Source organism: Artemia franciscana, chromosome 16 (genome assembly GCF_032884065.1).
Source record: "Artemia franciscana chromosome 16, ASM3288406v1, whole genome shotgun sequence".
NCBI classification, from domain to species: Eukaryota; Metazoa; Arthropoda; class Branchiopoda; order Anostraca; family Artemiidae; genus Artemia; species Artemia franciscana.
Window position 1 is genome coordinate 27,525,829 of NC_088878.1, and position 17,393 is coordinate 27,543,221.

General features: G+C 31.0%; 1 protein-coding gene across 2 annotated transcripts in view; it reads left to right on the forward strand.

Moving 5' to 3' along the window:
* The window catches only part of LOC136037302 (autophagy-related protein 16-1-like), a 226,882-nt gene that overhangs the window by 145,542 nt on the left and 63,947 nt on the right, over window positions 1-17,393 (forward strand). For both annotated transcript variants that reach the window (XM_065719949.1, XM_065719950.1), the window contains one exon: window positions 1,994-2,167. In XM_065719949.1, coding sequence (XP_065576021.1) covers window positions 1,994-2,167 — 174 coding nt within the window. The remainder of the gene's footprint in view (window positions 1-1,993; window positions 2,168-17,393) is intronic.

The window sequence follows — 17,393 nt, forward strand, 5'->3', positions numbered from 1 at the left end:
GTTTATAACTTGCAGCCCCTCCCACGGGGACTGTGGGGGAGTAAGTCGTCCCCAAAGACATAGTTATAAGGGTTTTCGACTATGCTGAATAAAATGGTCAGAATTTTGATCCGACGACTTTGGGAAAAAACTAGCGTGGGAGGGGGCCCAGGTGCCCTCCAATTTTTTTGGTCACTTAAAAAGGGCACTAGAGCTTTTCATTTCCGTTCGAATGAGCCCTCTCGCAAAAAAACGTCTCGCACTGGGTCGATACGATCACCCCTGGAAAAAACAAAAAAAAAAGCAAACAAACAAATAAACACGCATCCGTTATCTGTCTTCTGGCAAAAAAAAACAAAATTCCACATTTTTGTAGATATGAGCTTAGAACTTTTACAATAGGATTCTCTGATGCGCTGAATCTGGTTTGTGTGATTTTCGTTAAGATTCTGTGACTTTTAGGGGGTTGCCCCTCCCTATTTTCTGAAATAGGGCAAATTTCTCAGGCTCTTAACTTTTGATGGGTCAGATTAAACTTGATGAAACTTATATATTTAAAATCAGCATTGAAATGCGATTCTTTTGATGTAGCTATTGGTATCAAAATTTATTTTTTTAGAGGTTTGATTACTATTGAACCGGGTCGCTCCTTACTACAGTTCGTTACCACGAACTGTTTGATAACTATTGGGTGGTGTATCGTGTCGTATCAAATAATTGTAATCAATTTATTAATTGTAATTAATCAGTTAATGATGCTACCAACCCGAAAGACACTTAGTTTTTTAACCAATAAGTACATACAAGGGAATCTGGGCCCTAATATTCCATCTGAAGAGGTTTAAAACCCTACTCCTAAGTATTTCTGTATATGAAAGCTCATAAGAACGACGCAGTTGGGTTTCAGCCTCATTAGTCAGTTTAGATGAAAGTGTACGAATTTACGTGACTTACTTGTTTTAATACTTTGTTCATCTCATTAAATAATTGTTTCTAAGGTTTTCAGTGACTGTAGACAGCCCCCGCTCTCTCCGACTCAAATTTTGGTTGTGCAATTGTGGGTACAAACCAAGGGGTTGCCTACATTCAAAAATAGTGCACATGAACCGGTTCGGTGGCAGGAACCGTATGTGGTTCGAAATGTTTGAATGAATGCTTTTTATTGCCCACTTTAAAGATACAAAATCACAAGTGAAGTAATGCAAAAATAAGGGAAAAAAACACTAATAAAGAATAAAACACTAATAAAGAAAAAACCCTAATAAGGAAAGAAAAAAAAATGTATAGTAATAAACAAACAAACAAAGGAAAGGAAGCAAAGCACACTTCTAATAAATACAAAATATCACTTCACGATACGAACTACATAAATGAATGAATGACTGTATTTTACTATCCCACTACACTTGACATAGTCAAAAAGTGGAATATGAAAAAAAGAGAACACAAAAGATGCATAAATAACAAGAGAAAATGTAACTAAACTAGAAAGATAACTTATAAGAAAATGTGTTATATATGTGTTATGTATGTCGTGAGGCGTACCATGCATGGTGTGACGCGGCGTGTTGTGACGGAAGTGTGTCAAGTGGATGGAGTAAGTGACACTCCGCTACGTACATCACGTGACAGAGAGTGGGCAACTCTTCTATGCAAATATTAGTTTTTGAATTGCCTACGTACGCAAACAACCTTTTTTCGCACATGCCTGTTGCTTTACCACCTTAAAAAAACATTGAAGTCAAATATTTGCAATTCATTAGTGATTATGCAAGAGCTACATCATCACAGTATTTTCCACTTCATATATTACCTTGTCAGTGGTTTGAAAAGCTTGAATCAAGCTACCATATCCATCTTTAGGCCAGACCCTTAAGCTAAAGACACAGTTAACTGCCTTTTTATCTCTGTTAAGATACTCAAAATTGTTCTGGTCACGCTTGGAATGAATGAAAACGAAAGTAAATAAACTGTTATAATTCCTCTTTTTGTATCAATTTGTTATACTTTTTAGGTATAAGCACAAAGCTCACCGTGTCCAGCTGTAACGACATCGCCGTGCTAGTCGGTGGAACCATTGTTTCTGGACATTTTGACAAAAAGATCCGTTTCTGGGATGAAAGAACAGATGCTAGCCATAATGATATTCTTCTAAATGGGAAAATCACGTCATTAGACGTCTCAAAAGGTAAATGAGATGGGTATTTATGGCCTCTTTTAAAAATGATTTTCCTGAGTTTTGGCCTATACTACAGAATAATTCTCTGGCGAAGGCCCTATTCAGGTGGGGTTACCGGGTTTGACCCTCCTCTCTGAAAGTTTTGTCCGACTCGGAAAAACGTAAAAAAATGTATATAATTAAATTTTGATGCGTTTTTAAAGTTTTTTGTCTACTCACCCACCCACTTCCAAAGGAAAATACACCTCCCCCCCCCCGAACAAAAGTTCGCCCTTGGCTCCGGTTTCTGAAAATCGTCAAATTGAAAATCTGTCTCTGACAATCATATATATATATATATATATATATATATATATATATATATATATATATATATATATATATATATATATATATATATATATATATATATATATATATATATATATATATATATATATATATATATATATATATATATATATATATATATATATATATATATATATATATATATATATATATATATATATTTATATATCTATATATATAAAAATAAGTTGTCTGTCTGTGTGTCTGTCTGTGGATCAGGTGATGTCATGTTTCTGTGTCGGCTGACGTCATGAAATTAGTTGTCGTCATTTTTGCTATGACGGTGACGTCATTAAAGATATTTAAGACATATATGTTCACGTAGAAATCTATTAATGTTTAAGTTTAAAATGACTGATGAACTTACAATGGCAAAAGCCGATGAAGATGCTCAAAGAGTCTATGCCAAAAAACTTGCTGCTGATAGAGAAAGTCAGAAAAGAAAGCGTGCCGAGGAATCAAAAGAACAGCAAGGAAACAGGCTTGAGGCTAAAGAACGCAAAACCGCGCAGTTAGATGAAGATCCACCTGGACAGCGAGAGTCAAAACATATCAAAACTGAAAATGATAGCGATGATGATTGGGTTTGGGATTTTGACTCGGATAAGGTCATCAATGCCTACCAGATTTTAGTTAAAAAAACAAAGGTTCGGCGATATGTATTTCATAGTGAAGCTGAAAAATAAAGAAGAAAACTGAAAAAAGAAAAAATGTAAAAAACTAAAAAATACTAAAAAGAAAAAATACTCAAAGAGAAATTACAGACCGGGACACAAATGACGACCAGGACAGAGGGAATATAAATAACGACCGGGACACTCAAAGATAAATTACAGACTGGGATACCGGGACACAAATGACGACCGGGACACAGGGAATATAATCTATATATATAAAAATAAGTTGTCTGTCTGTGTGTCTGTCTGTGGATCAGGTGACGTCATTTTTCTGTGTCGGCTGACGTCATGAAGTTAGTTGTCGTCATTTTGCTATGACGGTGACGTCATTAAAGATATTTAAGACATATATGTTCACGTAGAAATCTATTAATGTTTAAGTTTAAAATGACTGATGAACTTACAATGGCAAAAGCCGATGAAGATGCCCAAAGAGTCTATGCCAAAAAACTTGCTGCTGATAGAGAAAGTCAGAAAAGAAAGCGTGCCGAGGAATCAAAAGAACAGCAAGGAAACAGGCTTGAGGCTAAAGAACGCAAAACCGCGCAGTTAGATGAAGATCCACCTGGACAGCGAGAGTCAAAACATATCAAAACTGAAAATGATAGCGATGATGATTGGGGTTGGGATTTTGACTCGGATAAGGTCATCAATGCCTACCAGATTTTAGTTAAAAAAACAAAGGTTCGGCGATATGTATTTCATAGTGAAGCTGAAAAATAAAGAAGAAAACTGAAAAAAGAAAAAATGTAAAAAACTAAAAAATACTAAAAAGAAAAAACACTCAAAGAGAAATTACAGACCGGGACACAAATGACGACCGGGACAGAGGGAATATAAATAACGACCGGGACACTCAAAGAGAAATTACAGACTGGGATACCGGGACACAAATGACGACCGGGACACAGGGAATATAATCTATATATATAAAAATAAGTTGTCTGTCTGTGGATCTGGTGACGTCATGTTTCTGTGTCGGCTGACGTCATGAAGTTAGTTGTCGTCATTTTTGCTATGACGTTGACGTCATTAAAGATATTTAAGACATATATGTTCACGTAGAAATCTATTAATGTTTAAGTTTAAAATGACTGATGAACTTACAATGGCAAAAGCCGATGAAGATGCTCAAAGAGTCTATGCCAAAAAACTTGCTGCTGATAGAGAAAGTCAGAAAAGAAAGCGTGCCGAGGAATCAAAAGAACAGCAAGGAAACAGGCTTGAGGCTAAAGAACGCAAAACCGCGCAGTTAGATGAAGATCCACCTGGACAGCGAGAGTCAAAACATATCAAAACTGAAAATGATAGCGATGATGATTGGGTTTGGGATTTTGACTTGGATAAGGTCATCAATGCCTACCAGATTTTAGTTAAAAAAACAGAGGTTCGGCGATATGTATTTCATAGTGAAGCTGAAAAATAAAGAAGAAAACTGAAAAAAAAATGTAAAAAACTAAAAAATACTAAAAAGAAAAAACACTCAAAGAGAAATTACAGACCGAGACACAAATGACGACCGGGACAGAGGGAATATAAATAACGACCGGGACACTCAAAGAGAAATTACAGACTGGGATACCGGGACACAAATGACGACCGGGACACAGGGAATATAAATGACGACCAGGACACAGGTATTTAAGAATATCGTTCAAAGACAAATTTTTAATTGTAAGAAGACCGTTGAAAGAGAAATTTCTAATTGTTAAATGACTGAAGAACCTACAATGGCAACGGTACCACCATCGAAGTAGATAACCACTGGGTTGTTCCATATTCCCCATTAGTGCGAAACGTCAACCCCAAGTCAAATTCGTGCATTGTTTGGCATCATTTTAACAACTTGCTCTCCATCAGCTCCTACAGAGTTATGGGAAAAATATAAGTCAAAAATGTCCGAAGATATACTCCATCGAAAACAGTTAGAGACGTCAGATATGACTTTTGATTTTACATCAGAAATTTATAACTACACTTTAGTTATTATAGAAGATTTGTGCGTACGTATGGCAAAAAAACCTCTTCAGGATTTGGGAATGCCTTCACCTAACCGTATCGCTGCTGTTTCGGCATTAGTAGAATTGGATCGTGAAAAAAGTTATAGTACGAATGATCTATTGTCGTATGTACAAAATAACATTTCCAAGTTAACGTCGGAACAAAAAGACATTTATGATACGATAGACTCAATTTCAGGACGTATACAACTACCTGCTGATTTCTGTAATTTAGTGACGTCCAAAAATTAATTGATTGAAAAAGTATTTCCGAATATTCTAAAAAATTATAAAAATAATAAATGGCTAAGTGAAAGAGCGATTCTCGCACCCAAAAATATAGACGTCCACGAAATCAACAATATTGTTTTGACCAAGATTCGAGACCAGGCAGTCCTTTACAAGTCAGTCGACACAGTTTTGGAACCAAATGAAGCGGTTAATTATCCATCTGAATTTTTAAATTCCATAGATCTTTCAGGGTTTCCACCACACGTGCTACAACTAAAAATAGGCGTACCAATAATACTTTCAAGAAATATCAACCCACCAAAGCTTTGCAATGGCACGCGACTTGCCGTAAAAAAAACAATGGAAAACCTAATAGAGGCCACAATCTTGACAGGGCCTTTTGAGGGTGAGGCTGTTCTTATTCCTCGCATTCCCATGATTCCAACGGATCTGCCTTTTCAATTTAAAAGATTGCAATTCCCAATTCGATTAGCATTTGCAATCACCATTAACAAAGCTCAAGGTCAATCATTAGAAAAATGTGGTATAGATCTTAATACTGATTGTTTTTCCCATGGACAATTGTGCGTTGCATGTTCGAGGGTCGGTAAACCTGACAATCTATTTATATGCAGCGACAATTGGACAGCGAAAAATGTTGTATATTCGCAAGTTTTACGCAGTTAATTTGTATTGTATCTACCTATCTATCTATCTATATAAAAACGAGTTGTGTGTATGCATGTTTGTTTGTTTGTAAAAAGAGCGTTTGCATATGACGTCATTATTAGTACATACGGCTTTGTATATGCACAGACAATGGGAAAGCCAAGAATGTTGTATATTCGCAATTTTTACGTAGTTTAACTCCTGCAGACGAAATGAATGCTTGCCTGAAAAATTCTAATTTATGGGCACACGTAAAAATATTAAAATTAACTACAAATATGCGTGTCCGATTGCAAAACGATGACTCTGGTCAAACATTTTCAGATCAATTGCTGGCAATTGGAAACGGAAAGCTCCCAGTAGTGGGAAAGCCAAAAATGTTGTATATTCGCAATTTTTACGTAGTTTGAAACACATATATAAATCTATCTATATTCACAGGTGGGACACAGGGACACAACTACAATGGCGCGTAACTAATATGGCGCGTAACGACTTACGCGCGTCATGTATAGTGTCATGTATAGTACCGTTTACAGTTCTCAAATACTCAAAGGATGTCGGACCGGGTACATTCACCGAAAGCAGGCGTAGAAAGAAGCATTCATGTTGATTTGGGTGAACGGTGTAGAGTCTTCCTATCGTGGTATCTTTGAAGATGGTAGGTTGGCCGTCGACTGACTTACCCTGTTTTCGACGTTCAAATACTTTATTTTTAGTATTCCACGTGTAATGCGAAGGCACTTCAGTATACAGCAGTTTTTTTGCAAAAGAATCATTTTTGCAAAGCGAAAAGAAAGCGGTTAACTTTGTATCCGGTGGATTCAGGGCTCTTTGTTGCACGTTGGTTTCCGAGAAATAAACACGTTGTCCATTCTGTAAATGTACCGCTAAGTGAACAACAGCTGGACTAAGTTCATGTATCGGAAATGAAAGAATTCGCCAAACAGCTTCATTACTGCTTATGTATCTTCCAGCCTGATATTGTACGATTTCTTCGATATATTTGATTTCGGGCTGCAAGCCAAAAACTGCCATGTCACTGCCTTTGTTGACGTATTTATATATGTATTTGATTGCCTTTACGGAGTTACAGTATTCAACGTTTATGTGTGCATTAAATGTTTTTGATAATAACGGGGAATATGGAACAACCCGCTGGTTATATACTTCGATGGTGGTTCCGTTACGCTTCTTCATTATTGCTGTTTTACCGCCATCTTCAGTAGAAAATAAATCTGGACGACCATAGAGACGAACATACGCAATAGCATCTTGAGCATATTCATGCATATGACGGGGACTGCCAGCATATGACGAAGGTAAAATTGTTAATCTTCCCACGTTTGTGGTATTACCGTCATTTACAACTGCATCTCGCAAATGAATGTATTGTTCAGAGCGGAGCTTGGCCTGATTCAGGCGGATATATAGCAAACGTTCTGATTCAATTTTAGCATACATATCAATGACGTATTGGTGAAACAATTCACGGCATTTTAAAATATAATTGTCTTCATCCTGCCGAATCATTAGTCTATAGGAATATCGATGAGTTTCAGCAATTCTTAACAACTGAGCGTTTCGCTTATGAAGAATAATATTTCGAGGTAAAAACTGATCACCGACCATAACGATTGCCACTTCGTCGATATTTGGAGCATTGTATCTACGCACATGTTGGCCAGGAGGCGTTTTGTCAGCGGAAATAACAATTTTATGCGTATCAGTAGGCATCAAATCGATGGCTGTTTTGAACAGACGCACTAAATTATTATTTTCGTGGAAAATATGTTGCAATTGGGAAACGATTGTCCTTTCAACTTTGGGATTAATTTCGCAACGTGCATTCAATTCAGAATTTCTATCACTGATGAAGCACAATTGTAAAAATTTATGATTCTCGCCTGAGAATGGTAGAAGGGACCCTGCTCTATGATAAATTTGCCCTTTTACTTTGAAAGTAGACATAAATTGATCTGTCCACGATCTGCTTACAATTAAAAATTTGTCTTTGAACGATTTTCTTAAATACTTTTAATGACGTCATCGTCATAACAAACATGACGACAACTAACTTCATGACAACATGACGACATGATGACATGACGTCACTCGACAGACAGACAGACAGACACATCCACAGACAACTTATTTATATATCTTCTATATATATAAAAATAAGTTGTCTGTGGATGGATGGATGGATGTGTCAGGTGACGTCACCTGAAAAAACTGGATCAGGTGACGTCAAAACTGAAAAAACTAAAAAAAGGCAAAAACTACAAAAAAAACTAAAAACTAATAAAAAAAATAAAAAAGCTAAAAAACTAAAAAAACTATAAAGGTAAAAACCAATAAAAAACTAAAAAAAAAACTGAAAAAACTAAAAAAAGGCAAAAACTACAAAAAAAACTAAAAACTAATAAAAAAAGTAAAAAAGCTAAAAAACTAAAAAAACTAAAAAAAAACTAAAAAAAGGTAAAAAACTAAAAAAAATAAAAAATAAAAAAAAACTAAAAAAAAGGAAAAAACTGAAAAATAAGCTAAAATAAAGGTAAAAACCAATAAAAAACTAAAAAAAAAGGAAAAAACTAATAAATGACGACACTCAAAGAGAAAGCGACCAGGACAAAAGGAATGTTCGATTAGCAATCAACAAAGCACAGGGACACAGGGAGTATAAATGACGACCAGGACATAAGTAAAAAAAAAAACTATCTATATATATAAAAATAAGTTGTCAAACTAAAAAAAGGCAAAAACTACAAAAAAAACTAAAAACTAATAAAAAAGCTAAAAAACTAAAAAAACTAAAAAAAAGGCAAAAACTACAAAAAAAACTAAAAACTAATAAAAAAAATAAAAAAGCTAAAAAACTAAAAAAACTAAAAAAACTAAAAAAAGGTAAAAAACTAAAAAAACTAAAAACTAAAAAAAACTAAAAAAAAGGAAAAAACTGAAAAATAAGCTAAAATAAAGGTAAAAACCAATAAAAAACTAAAAAAAAAACTGAAAAAACTAAAAAAAGGCAAAAACTACAAAAAAACTAAAAACTAATAAAAAAAGTAAAAAAGCTAAAAAACTAAAAAAAACTAAAAAAACTAAAAAAACTAAAAAAAGGTAAAAAACTAAAAAAAATAAAAAATAAAAAAAAACTAAAAAAAAAGGAAAAAACTGAAAAATAAGCTAACATAAAGGTAAAAACCAATAAAAACTAAAAAGAAAAAAAGGAAAAAACTAAAAAAAATTTTCATCTAAAAAACTAAAAAAAAACTAAAAAAGGTAAAAACTAAAAGAACTAAAAAAGAAAAAAATAAATGAAGGAGAAAAACAAAACTAAAAAACGAATGTATATACAGACCGGTACACCGGGATACAAATGACGACCGGGACACAGGGAATATAAATGACGACCGGGACACAGGGACACAACTACAACGGGGACACCGGGGGAAACAGGGGGATATAAATGACGACCGGGACAAAAAAACTAAAAAGAAAAAAAACTAAAAACTAATAAAAAAACTAAAAAATCTAAAAATCTAAATAAGCTAAAAAAGAAAAAAAAAGGAAAAAAATAAAGGAGAAAAACAAAACTAAAAAACGAATGTATATACAGACCGGGACACCGGGATACAAATGACGACCGGGACACAGGGAATATAAATGACGACCGGGACACAGGGACACAACTACAACGGGGACACCGGAGGAAACAGGGGGATGTAAATGACGACCGGGACACCGGGACAGGGAATGGTCGATTAGCAATCACCATCAACAAAGCTCAAGGGCAATCATTAGAATCATGAGGTATAGATCTGAATACAGATTGTTTTCCCATGGACCATTATATGTTGCATGTTCAAGAGTCGGTAAACCTGACAATCTATTTATATGCAAAGACAATGGGACAGCAAAGAATGTTGTATATTCGCAAGTTTTACGTAGTTAAAACCATATATATATATATCTATCTATATTCACAGGTGGGACATAGGGACACAACTACAATGGCGCGTAACTATTATGGCGCGTAACGACTTACGCGCGCGGGGGGGCTTGGGGGGGGGCGCGAAGCGCCCCCACCAACTAGGTGTTGGGGTGGCGCGAAGCGCCACCCCAACAGCTAGTATATATATATACATATATATATATATATATTTATATCCCACTGAAAGGGAAATTTTAGGGTTAACAGTGCAATATGGATTCTGTTGGGGGTAGTTTTTTTATTGCAAAAACGTAGATTTTAATGAAAAATGATAGTTTCCAAAATTGATCCATTAAAAGCTGTACTTTATCCCGAAAGGGGGGATAAACGCCCTAATATCAAGGATAATTCTATTTTGCTGTGGAAAGCAAACTCTCTTTACAAAAAAAAATAAAGGGGGGCCCGAAGGCCCCCCCCCCTTCGTACGTGCCAGATATATATATATATATATATATATATATATATATATATATATATATATATATATATATATATGTATATATATATATATATATATATATATATATATGATTGGGTAAGTGTCTATAAAACATAGCCGACCTCATGAAATTATTAAATAAAAAAACAAGTATATATATATATATATATATATATATATATATATATATATATATATATATATATATATATATATATATATATATATATATATATATATATATATATATATATATATATATATATATATAAAATTTATATATATATCTATATATATAAAAATAAGTTGTCTGTGTGTGGATCTGTGGATGGATCAGGTGACGTCATGTTTGTCCGCATATGACGTCTGAATTATTTCACACTAATACAAAATAAGAAAAAAAACTAAAAAAGGTAAAAACTACAAAAAAAACTAAAAAGAAAAAAAAAAACTAAAAAAGCTAAAAAACTAAAAAAAACTAAAAAAAGGTAAAAAACTAAAAACTAAAAAAAAACTGAAAAAACTAAAAAAAGGCAAAAACTACAAAAAAAAATAAAAACTAATAAAAAAACTAAAAAATCTAAAAAACTAAAAAAACTAAAAAAACTAAAAAAAGGTAAAAAATTAAAAAAAAACTAAAAACTAAAAAAGAAAAAAACTAAAAAAAGGAAAAGACTGAAAAATAAAAGAGAAAAAGAAAACTAAAAAAATATGAATAAAAATACAAAAAAATAAAAAAGATAAAAACTACAAAAAAACTAAAAAGAAAAAACGAAAAAAAAACTAAAAAAGCTAAAAAAATAAAAGAAGCAAAAATCTAAAGAAGGTAAAAACTACAAAAAAAAAAGAAAACAAAATAAAAAAATCTAAAAAAGCTTAAAAACTAAAAAAAAATAAAAAAAGATAAAAAACTAAAAAAAAAACTAAAAAAAGGAAAAAACCATAAAATAAACTAAAAACTAATAAAAAAAAAATAAAAAAAGCTAAAAAACTAAAAAAACTAAAAAAAACTAAAAAAGGTAAAAACTAAAAGAACTAAAAAAGAAAAAAAACTAAAAAAAGGAAAAAACTGAAAAATAAAGGAGAAAAAGAAAACTAAAAAAATATAAATAAAAATAAAAAAACTAAAAAGATAAAAACTTCAAAAAAAACTAAAAAGAAAAAAGAAAAAAACTAAAAAACCTAAAAAAAAGGTAAAAACCAATAAAAAAAAACTAAAAACAAAAAAAGGGAAAAAATTAAAAATTTATTTCATCATAAGTTTTCAACTGACGAAATTACAGACCGGGACATCGGGACACAAATGACGACCGGGACACCGGCACATAGGGAATATGAATGACGACACTCAAAGAGAAAGCGACCGGGACAAAAGGAATGTTCGATTAGCAATCAACAAAGCACCGGGACACAAATGACGACCGGGACACAGGGAGTATAAATGACGACCAGGATATAAGTAAAAAAAACTAAAAAACTAAAAAAAAGGTAAAAACTACAAAAAAACTAAAAAGAAAAAAAAAAATTAAAACTAATAAAAAAACTAAAAAATCTAAAAATCTAAATAAACTAAAAAAAATAAAAAAGGAAAAAAATAAAGGAGAAAAACAAAACTAAAAAACGAATGTATATACAGACCGGGACACCGGGATACAAATGACGACCGGGACACAGGGAATATAAATGACGACCGGGACACAGGGACACAACTACAACGGGGACGCCGGGGGGGCACAGGGGGATATAAATGACGACCGAGACACCGGGACACATGGAATATAAATGACGCCCGGGACACTCAAAGAGAAATCACAGACTGGGACACCGGGACACAAATGACGACCTGGACACAGGGACAAAACTACAAAGGGGATGCCGGGGGGCACAAGGGGATATATAAATGACGATGGCGACACAGGGAATGGTAGATTAGCAATCACCATCAACAAAGCTCAAGGGCAATCATTAGAATCATGAGGTATAGATCTGAATACGGATTGTTTTCCCATGGACCATTATATGTTGCATTTTCAAGAGTCGGTAAACAATCTATTTATATGCACAGACAATGGGACAGCAAAGAATGTTGTATATTCGCAAGTTTTACGTAGTTAAAAACATATATATATATATATCTATATTCACAGGTGGGACATAGGGACACAACTACAATGGCACGTAACTAATATGGCGCGTAACGACTTACGCGCACGGGGGGGCTTGGGGGGGGGGCGCGAAGCGCCCCCACCAACTAGGTGTTGGGGTGGCGCGAAGCGCCACCCCAACAGCTAGTCTATTATATATATAAAAATAAGTTGTCTGTGGATCTGTGGATGGATCAGGTGACGTCACCTGAAAAAACTGGATCAGGTGACGTCAAAACTGAAAAAACTAAAAAAAGGCAAAAACTACAAAAAAACTAAAAACTAATAAAAAAAATAAAAAAGCTAAAAAACTAAAAAAACTAAAAAAAGGCAAAAACTACAAAAAAAACTAAAAACTAATAAAAAAGCTAAAAAACTAAAAAAAAGGCAAAAACTACAAAAAAACTAAAAACTAATAAAAAAAATAAAAAGCTAAAAAACTAAAAAAACTAAAAAAACTAAAAAAAGGTAAAAAACTAAAAAAACTAAAAACTAAAAAAAACTAAAAAAAGGAAAAAACTGAAAAATAAGCTAAAATAAAGGTAAAAACCAATAAAAAACTAAAAAAAAAACTGAAAAAACTAAAAAAAGGCAAAAACTACAAAAAAACTAAAAACTAATAAAAAAAGTAGAAAAGCTAAAAAACTAAAAAAACTAAAAAAACTAAAAAAAAACTAAAAAAAGGTAAAAAACTAAAAAAAAATAAAAAATAAAAAAAAACTAAAAAAAAGGAAAAAACTGAAAAATAAGCTAAAATAAAGGTAAAAACCAATAAAAACTAAAAAGAAAAAAAGGAAAAAACTAAAAAAAATTTTCATCTAAAAAACTAAAAAAAACTAAAAAAGGTAAAAACTAAAAGAACTAAAAAAGAAAAAAATAAATGACGACACTCAAAGAGAAAGCGACCAGGACAAAAGGAATGTTCGATTAGCAATCAACAAAGCACCGGGACACAGGGAGTATAAATGACGACCAGGACATAAGTAAAAAAAAAACTAACAAAACTAAAAAGAAGGTAAAAACTACATAAAAACTATAAAAAAAGTAAAAAAGCTAAAAAACTTAAAAAACTAAAAAAGGTAAAATACTAAAAAAACTAAAAAATTAAAAAAAAACTAAAAAAAAGGAAAAAACTGAAAAATAAGCTAATATAAAGGTAAAAACCAATAAAAAACTAAAAAGAAAAAAAGGAAAAAACTAAAAAAAATTTTCATCTAAAAAACTAAAAAAAACTAAAAAAGGTAAAAACTAAAAGAACTAAAAAAGAAAAAAATAAATGACGACACTCAAAGAGAAAGCGACCAGGACAAAAGGAATGTTCGATTAGCAATCAACAAAGCACCGGGACACAGGGAGTATAAATGACGACCAGGACATAAGTAAAAAAAAAAAACTATCTATATATATAAAAATAAGTTGTCTGTGGATCTGTGGATCGTGGATCAGGTGACGTCACCTGAAAAAACTGGATCAGGTGACGTCAAAACTGAAAAAACTAAAAAAAGGCAAAAACTACAAAAAAAAACTAAAAACTAATAAAAAAAATAAAAAAGCTAAAAAACTAAAAAAACTAAAAAAAGGCAAAAACTACAAAAAAAACTAAAAACTAATAAAAAAAATAAAAAAGCTAAAAAACTAAAAAAACTAAAAAAAGGTAAAAAACTAAAAAAACTAAAAACTAAAAAAAACTAAAAAAAAGGAAAAAACTGAAGAATAAGCTAAAATAAAGGTAAAAACCAATAAAAAACTAAAAAAAAACTGAAAAAACTAAAAAAAGGCAAAAACTACAAAAAAACTAAAAACTAATAAAAAAAGTAAAAAAGCTAAAAAACTAAAAAAACTAAAAAAACTAAAAAAACTAAAAAAAGGTAAAAAACTAAAAAAAATAAAAAATAAAAAAAAAAAAATAAAAAAAAAGGAAAAAACTGAAAAATAAGCTAAAATAAAGGTAAAAACCAATAAAAAACTAAAAAGAAAAAAAGGAAAAAACTAAAAAAAATTTTCATCTAAAAAACTAAAAAAAACTAAAAAAGGTAAAAACTAAAAGAACTAAAAAAGAAAAAAATAAATGACGACACTCAAAGAGAAAGCGACCAGGACAAAAGGAATGTTCGATTAGCAATCAACAAAGCACCGGGACACAGGGAGTATAAATGACGACCAGGACATAAGTAAAAAAAAAAACTAACAAAACTAAAAAGAAGGTAAAAACTACAAAAAAACTAAAAAGAAAAAAAACTAAAAACTAATAAAAAAACTAAAAAATCTAAAAATCTAAATAAACTAAAAAAGAAAAAAAGGGAAAAAAATAAAGGAGAAAAACAAAACTAAAAAACGAATGTATATACAGACCGGTACACCGGGATACAAATGACGACCGGGACACAGGGAATATAAATGACGACCGGGACACAGGGACACAACTACAACGGGGACACCGGGGGAAACAGGGGGATATAAATGACGACCGGGACAAAAAAACTAAAAAGAAAAAAAAACTAAAAACTAATAAAAAAACTAAAAAATCTAAAAATCTAAATAAGCTAAAAAAGAAAAAAAAAGGAAAAAAATAAAGGAGAAAAACAAAACTAAAAAACGAATGTATATACAGACCGGGACACCGGGATACAAATGACGACCGGGACACAGGGAATATAAATGACGACCGGGACACAGGGACACAACTACAACGGGGACACCGGGGGAAACAGGGGGATATAAATGACGACCGGGACACCGGGACAGGGAATGGTCGATTAGCAATCACCATCAACAAAGCTCAAGGGCAATCATTAGAATCATGAGGTATAGATCTGAATACAGATTGTTTTCCCATGGACCATTATATGTTGCATGTTCAAGAGTCGGTAAACCTGACAATCTATTTATATGCAAAGACAATGGGACAGCAAAGAATGTTGTATATTCGCAAGTTTTACGTAGTTAAAACCATATATATATATATATATATATATATATATATATATATATATATATATATATATATATATATATATATATATATATATATATCTCTATCTATATTCACAGGTGGGACATAGGGACACAACTACAATGGCGCGTAACTATTATGGCGCGTAACGACTTACGCGCGCGGGGGGTCTTGGGGGGGGCGCGAAGCGCCCTCACCAACTAGGTGTTGGGGTGGCGCGAAGCGCCACCCCAACAGCTAGTCTATATATATAAAAATAAGTTGTCTGTGGATCTGTGGATGGATCAGGTGACGTCACCTGAAAAAACTGGATCAGGTGACGTCAAAACTGAAAAAACTAAAAAAAGGCAAAAACTACAAAAAAAACTAAAAACTAATAAAAAAATAAAAAAGCTAAAAAACTAAAAAAACTAAAAAAAGGCAAAAACTACAAAAAAAAACTAAAAACTAATAAAAAAGCTAAAAAACTAAAAAAAACTAAAAAAAGGCAAAAACTACAAAAAAAACTAAAAACTAATAAAAAAAATAAAAAAGCTAAAAAACTAAAAAAACTAAAAAAACTAAAAAAAGGTAAAAAACTAAAAAAACTAAAAACTAAAAAAAAACTAAAAAAAAGGAAAAAACTGAAAAATAAGCTAAAATAAAGGTAAAAACCAATAAAAAACTAAAAAAAACTGAAAAAACTAAAAAAAGGCAAAAACTACAAAAAAAAACTAAAAACTAATAAAAAAAGTAAAAAAGCTAAAAAACTAAAAAAACTAAAAAAACTAAAAAAAGGTAAAAAACTAAAAAAAATAAAAAATAAAAAAAACTAAAAAAAAGGAAAAAACTAAAAAAACTAAAAAAAAAGGAAAAAACTACAAAAAAACTAAAAACTAATAAAAAAAATAAAAAAGCTAAAAAACTAAAAAAAACTAAAAAAACTAAAAAAAGGTAAAAAACTAAAAAAACTAAAAACTAAAAAAAACTAAAAAAAAGGAAAAAAACTGAAAAATAAGCTAAAATAAAGGTAAAAACCAATAAAAAACTAAAAAAAAACTGAAAAAACTAAAAAAAGGCAAAAACTACAAAAAAAACTAAAAACTAATAAAAAAAGTAAAAAAGCTAAAAAACTAAAAAAACTAAAAAAACTAAAAAAAGGTAAAAAACTAAAAAAAATAAAAAATAAAAAAAAACTAAAAAAAAGGAAAAAACTGAAAAATAAGCTAAAATAAAGGTAAAAACCAATAAAAAACTAAAAAGAAAAAAAGGAAAAAACTAAAAAAAAATTTCATCTAAAAACTAAAAAAAACTAAAAAAGGTAAAAACTAGATTAAAGTAATTCGAAAAAAGAAAAATGGTAAAAACTAAAAAAAACTAAAAAGAAAAAACTAAAAAAAAAATTAAAAATTGAAAAAATAAAAAAAAGAAAAAACCCAAAAAGAAAAAACATAAAAAAGATAAAAAACTAAAAAAAACTAAAAAAGCTAAAAAACTAAAAAAAAAAAAAAAAACTAAACAAACTGGGAATTGCACAAATATTTCAATATATTTTGACAATATATATAAAAATAAGTTGTCTGTCCATTACGCCAGATTATATCTTCTATATATATAAAAGAAAACAAACTAGAATGTAAAAACTGGAAATTGCATAAATATTTCGAAATATTTTGACAATAGGTTAAAGTAATTCGAAAAAACAAAAATGGTAAAAAACTAAAAACAAAACTAAAAAGAAAAAACTAAAAAAAAACTAAATAAAAAATTAAAAAAAGAAAAAAACTTAAAAAGG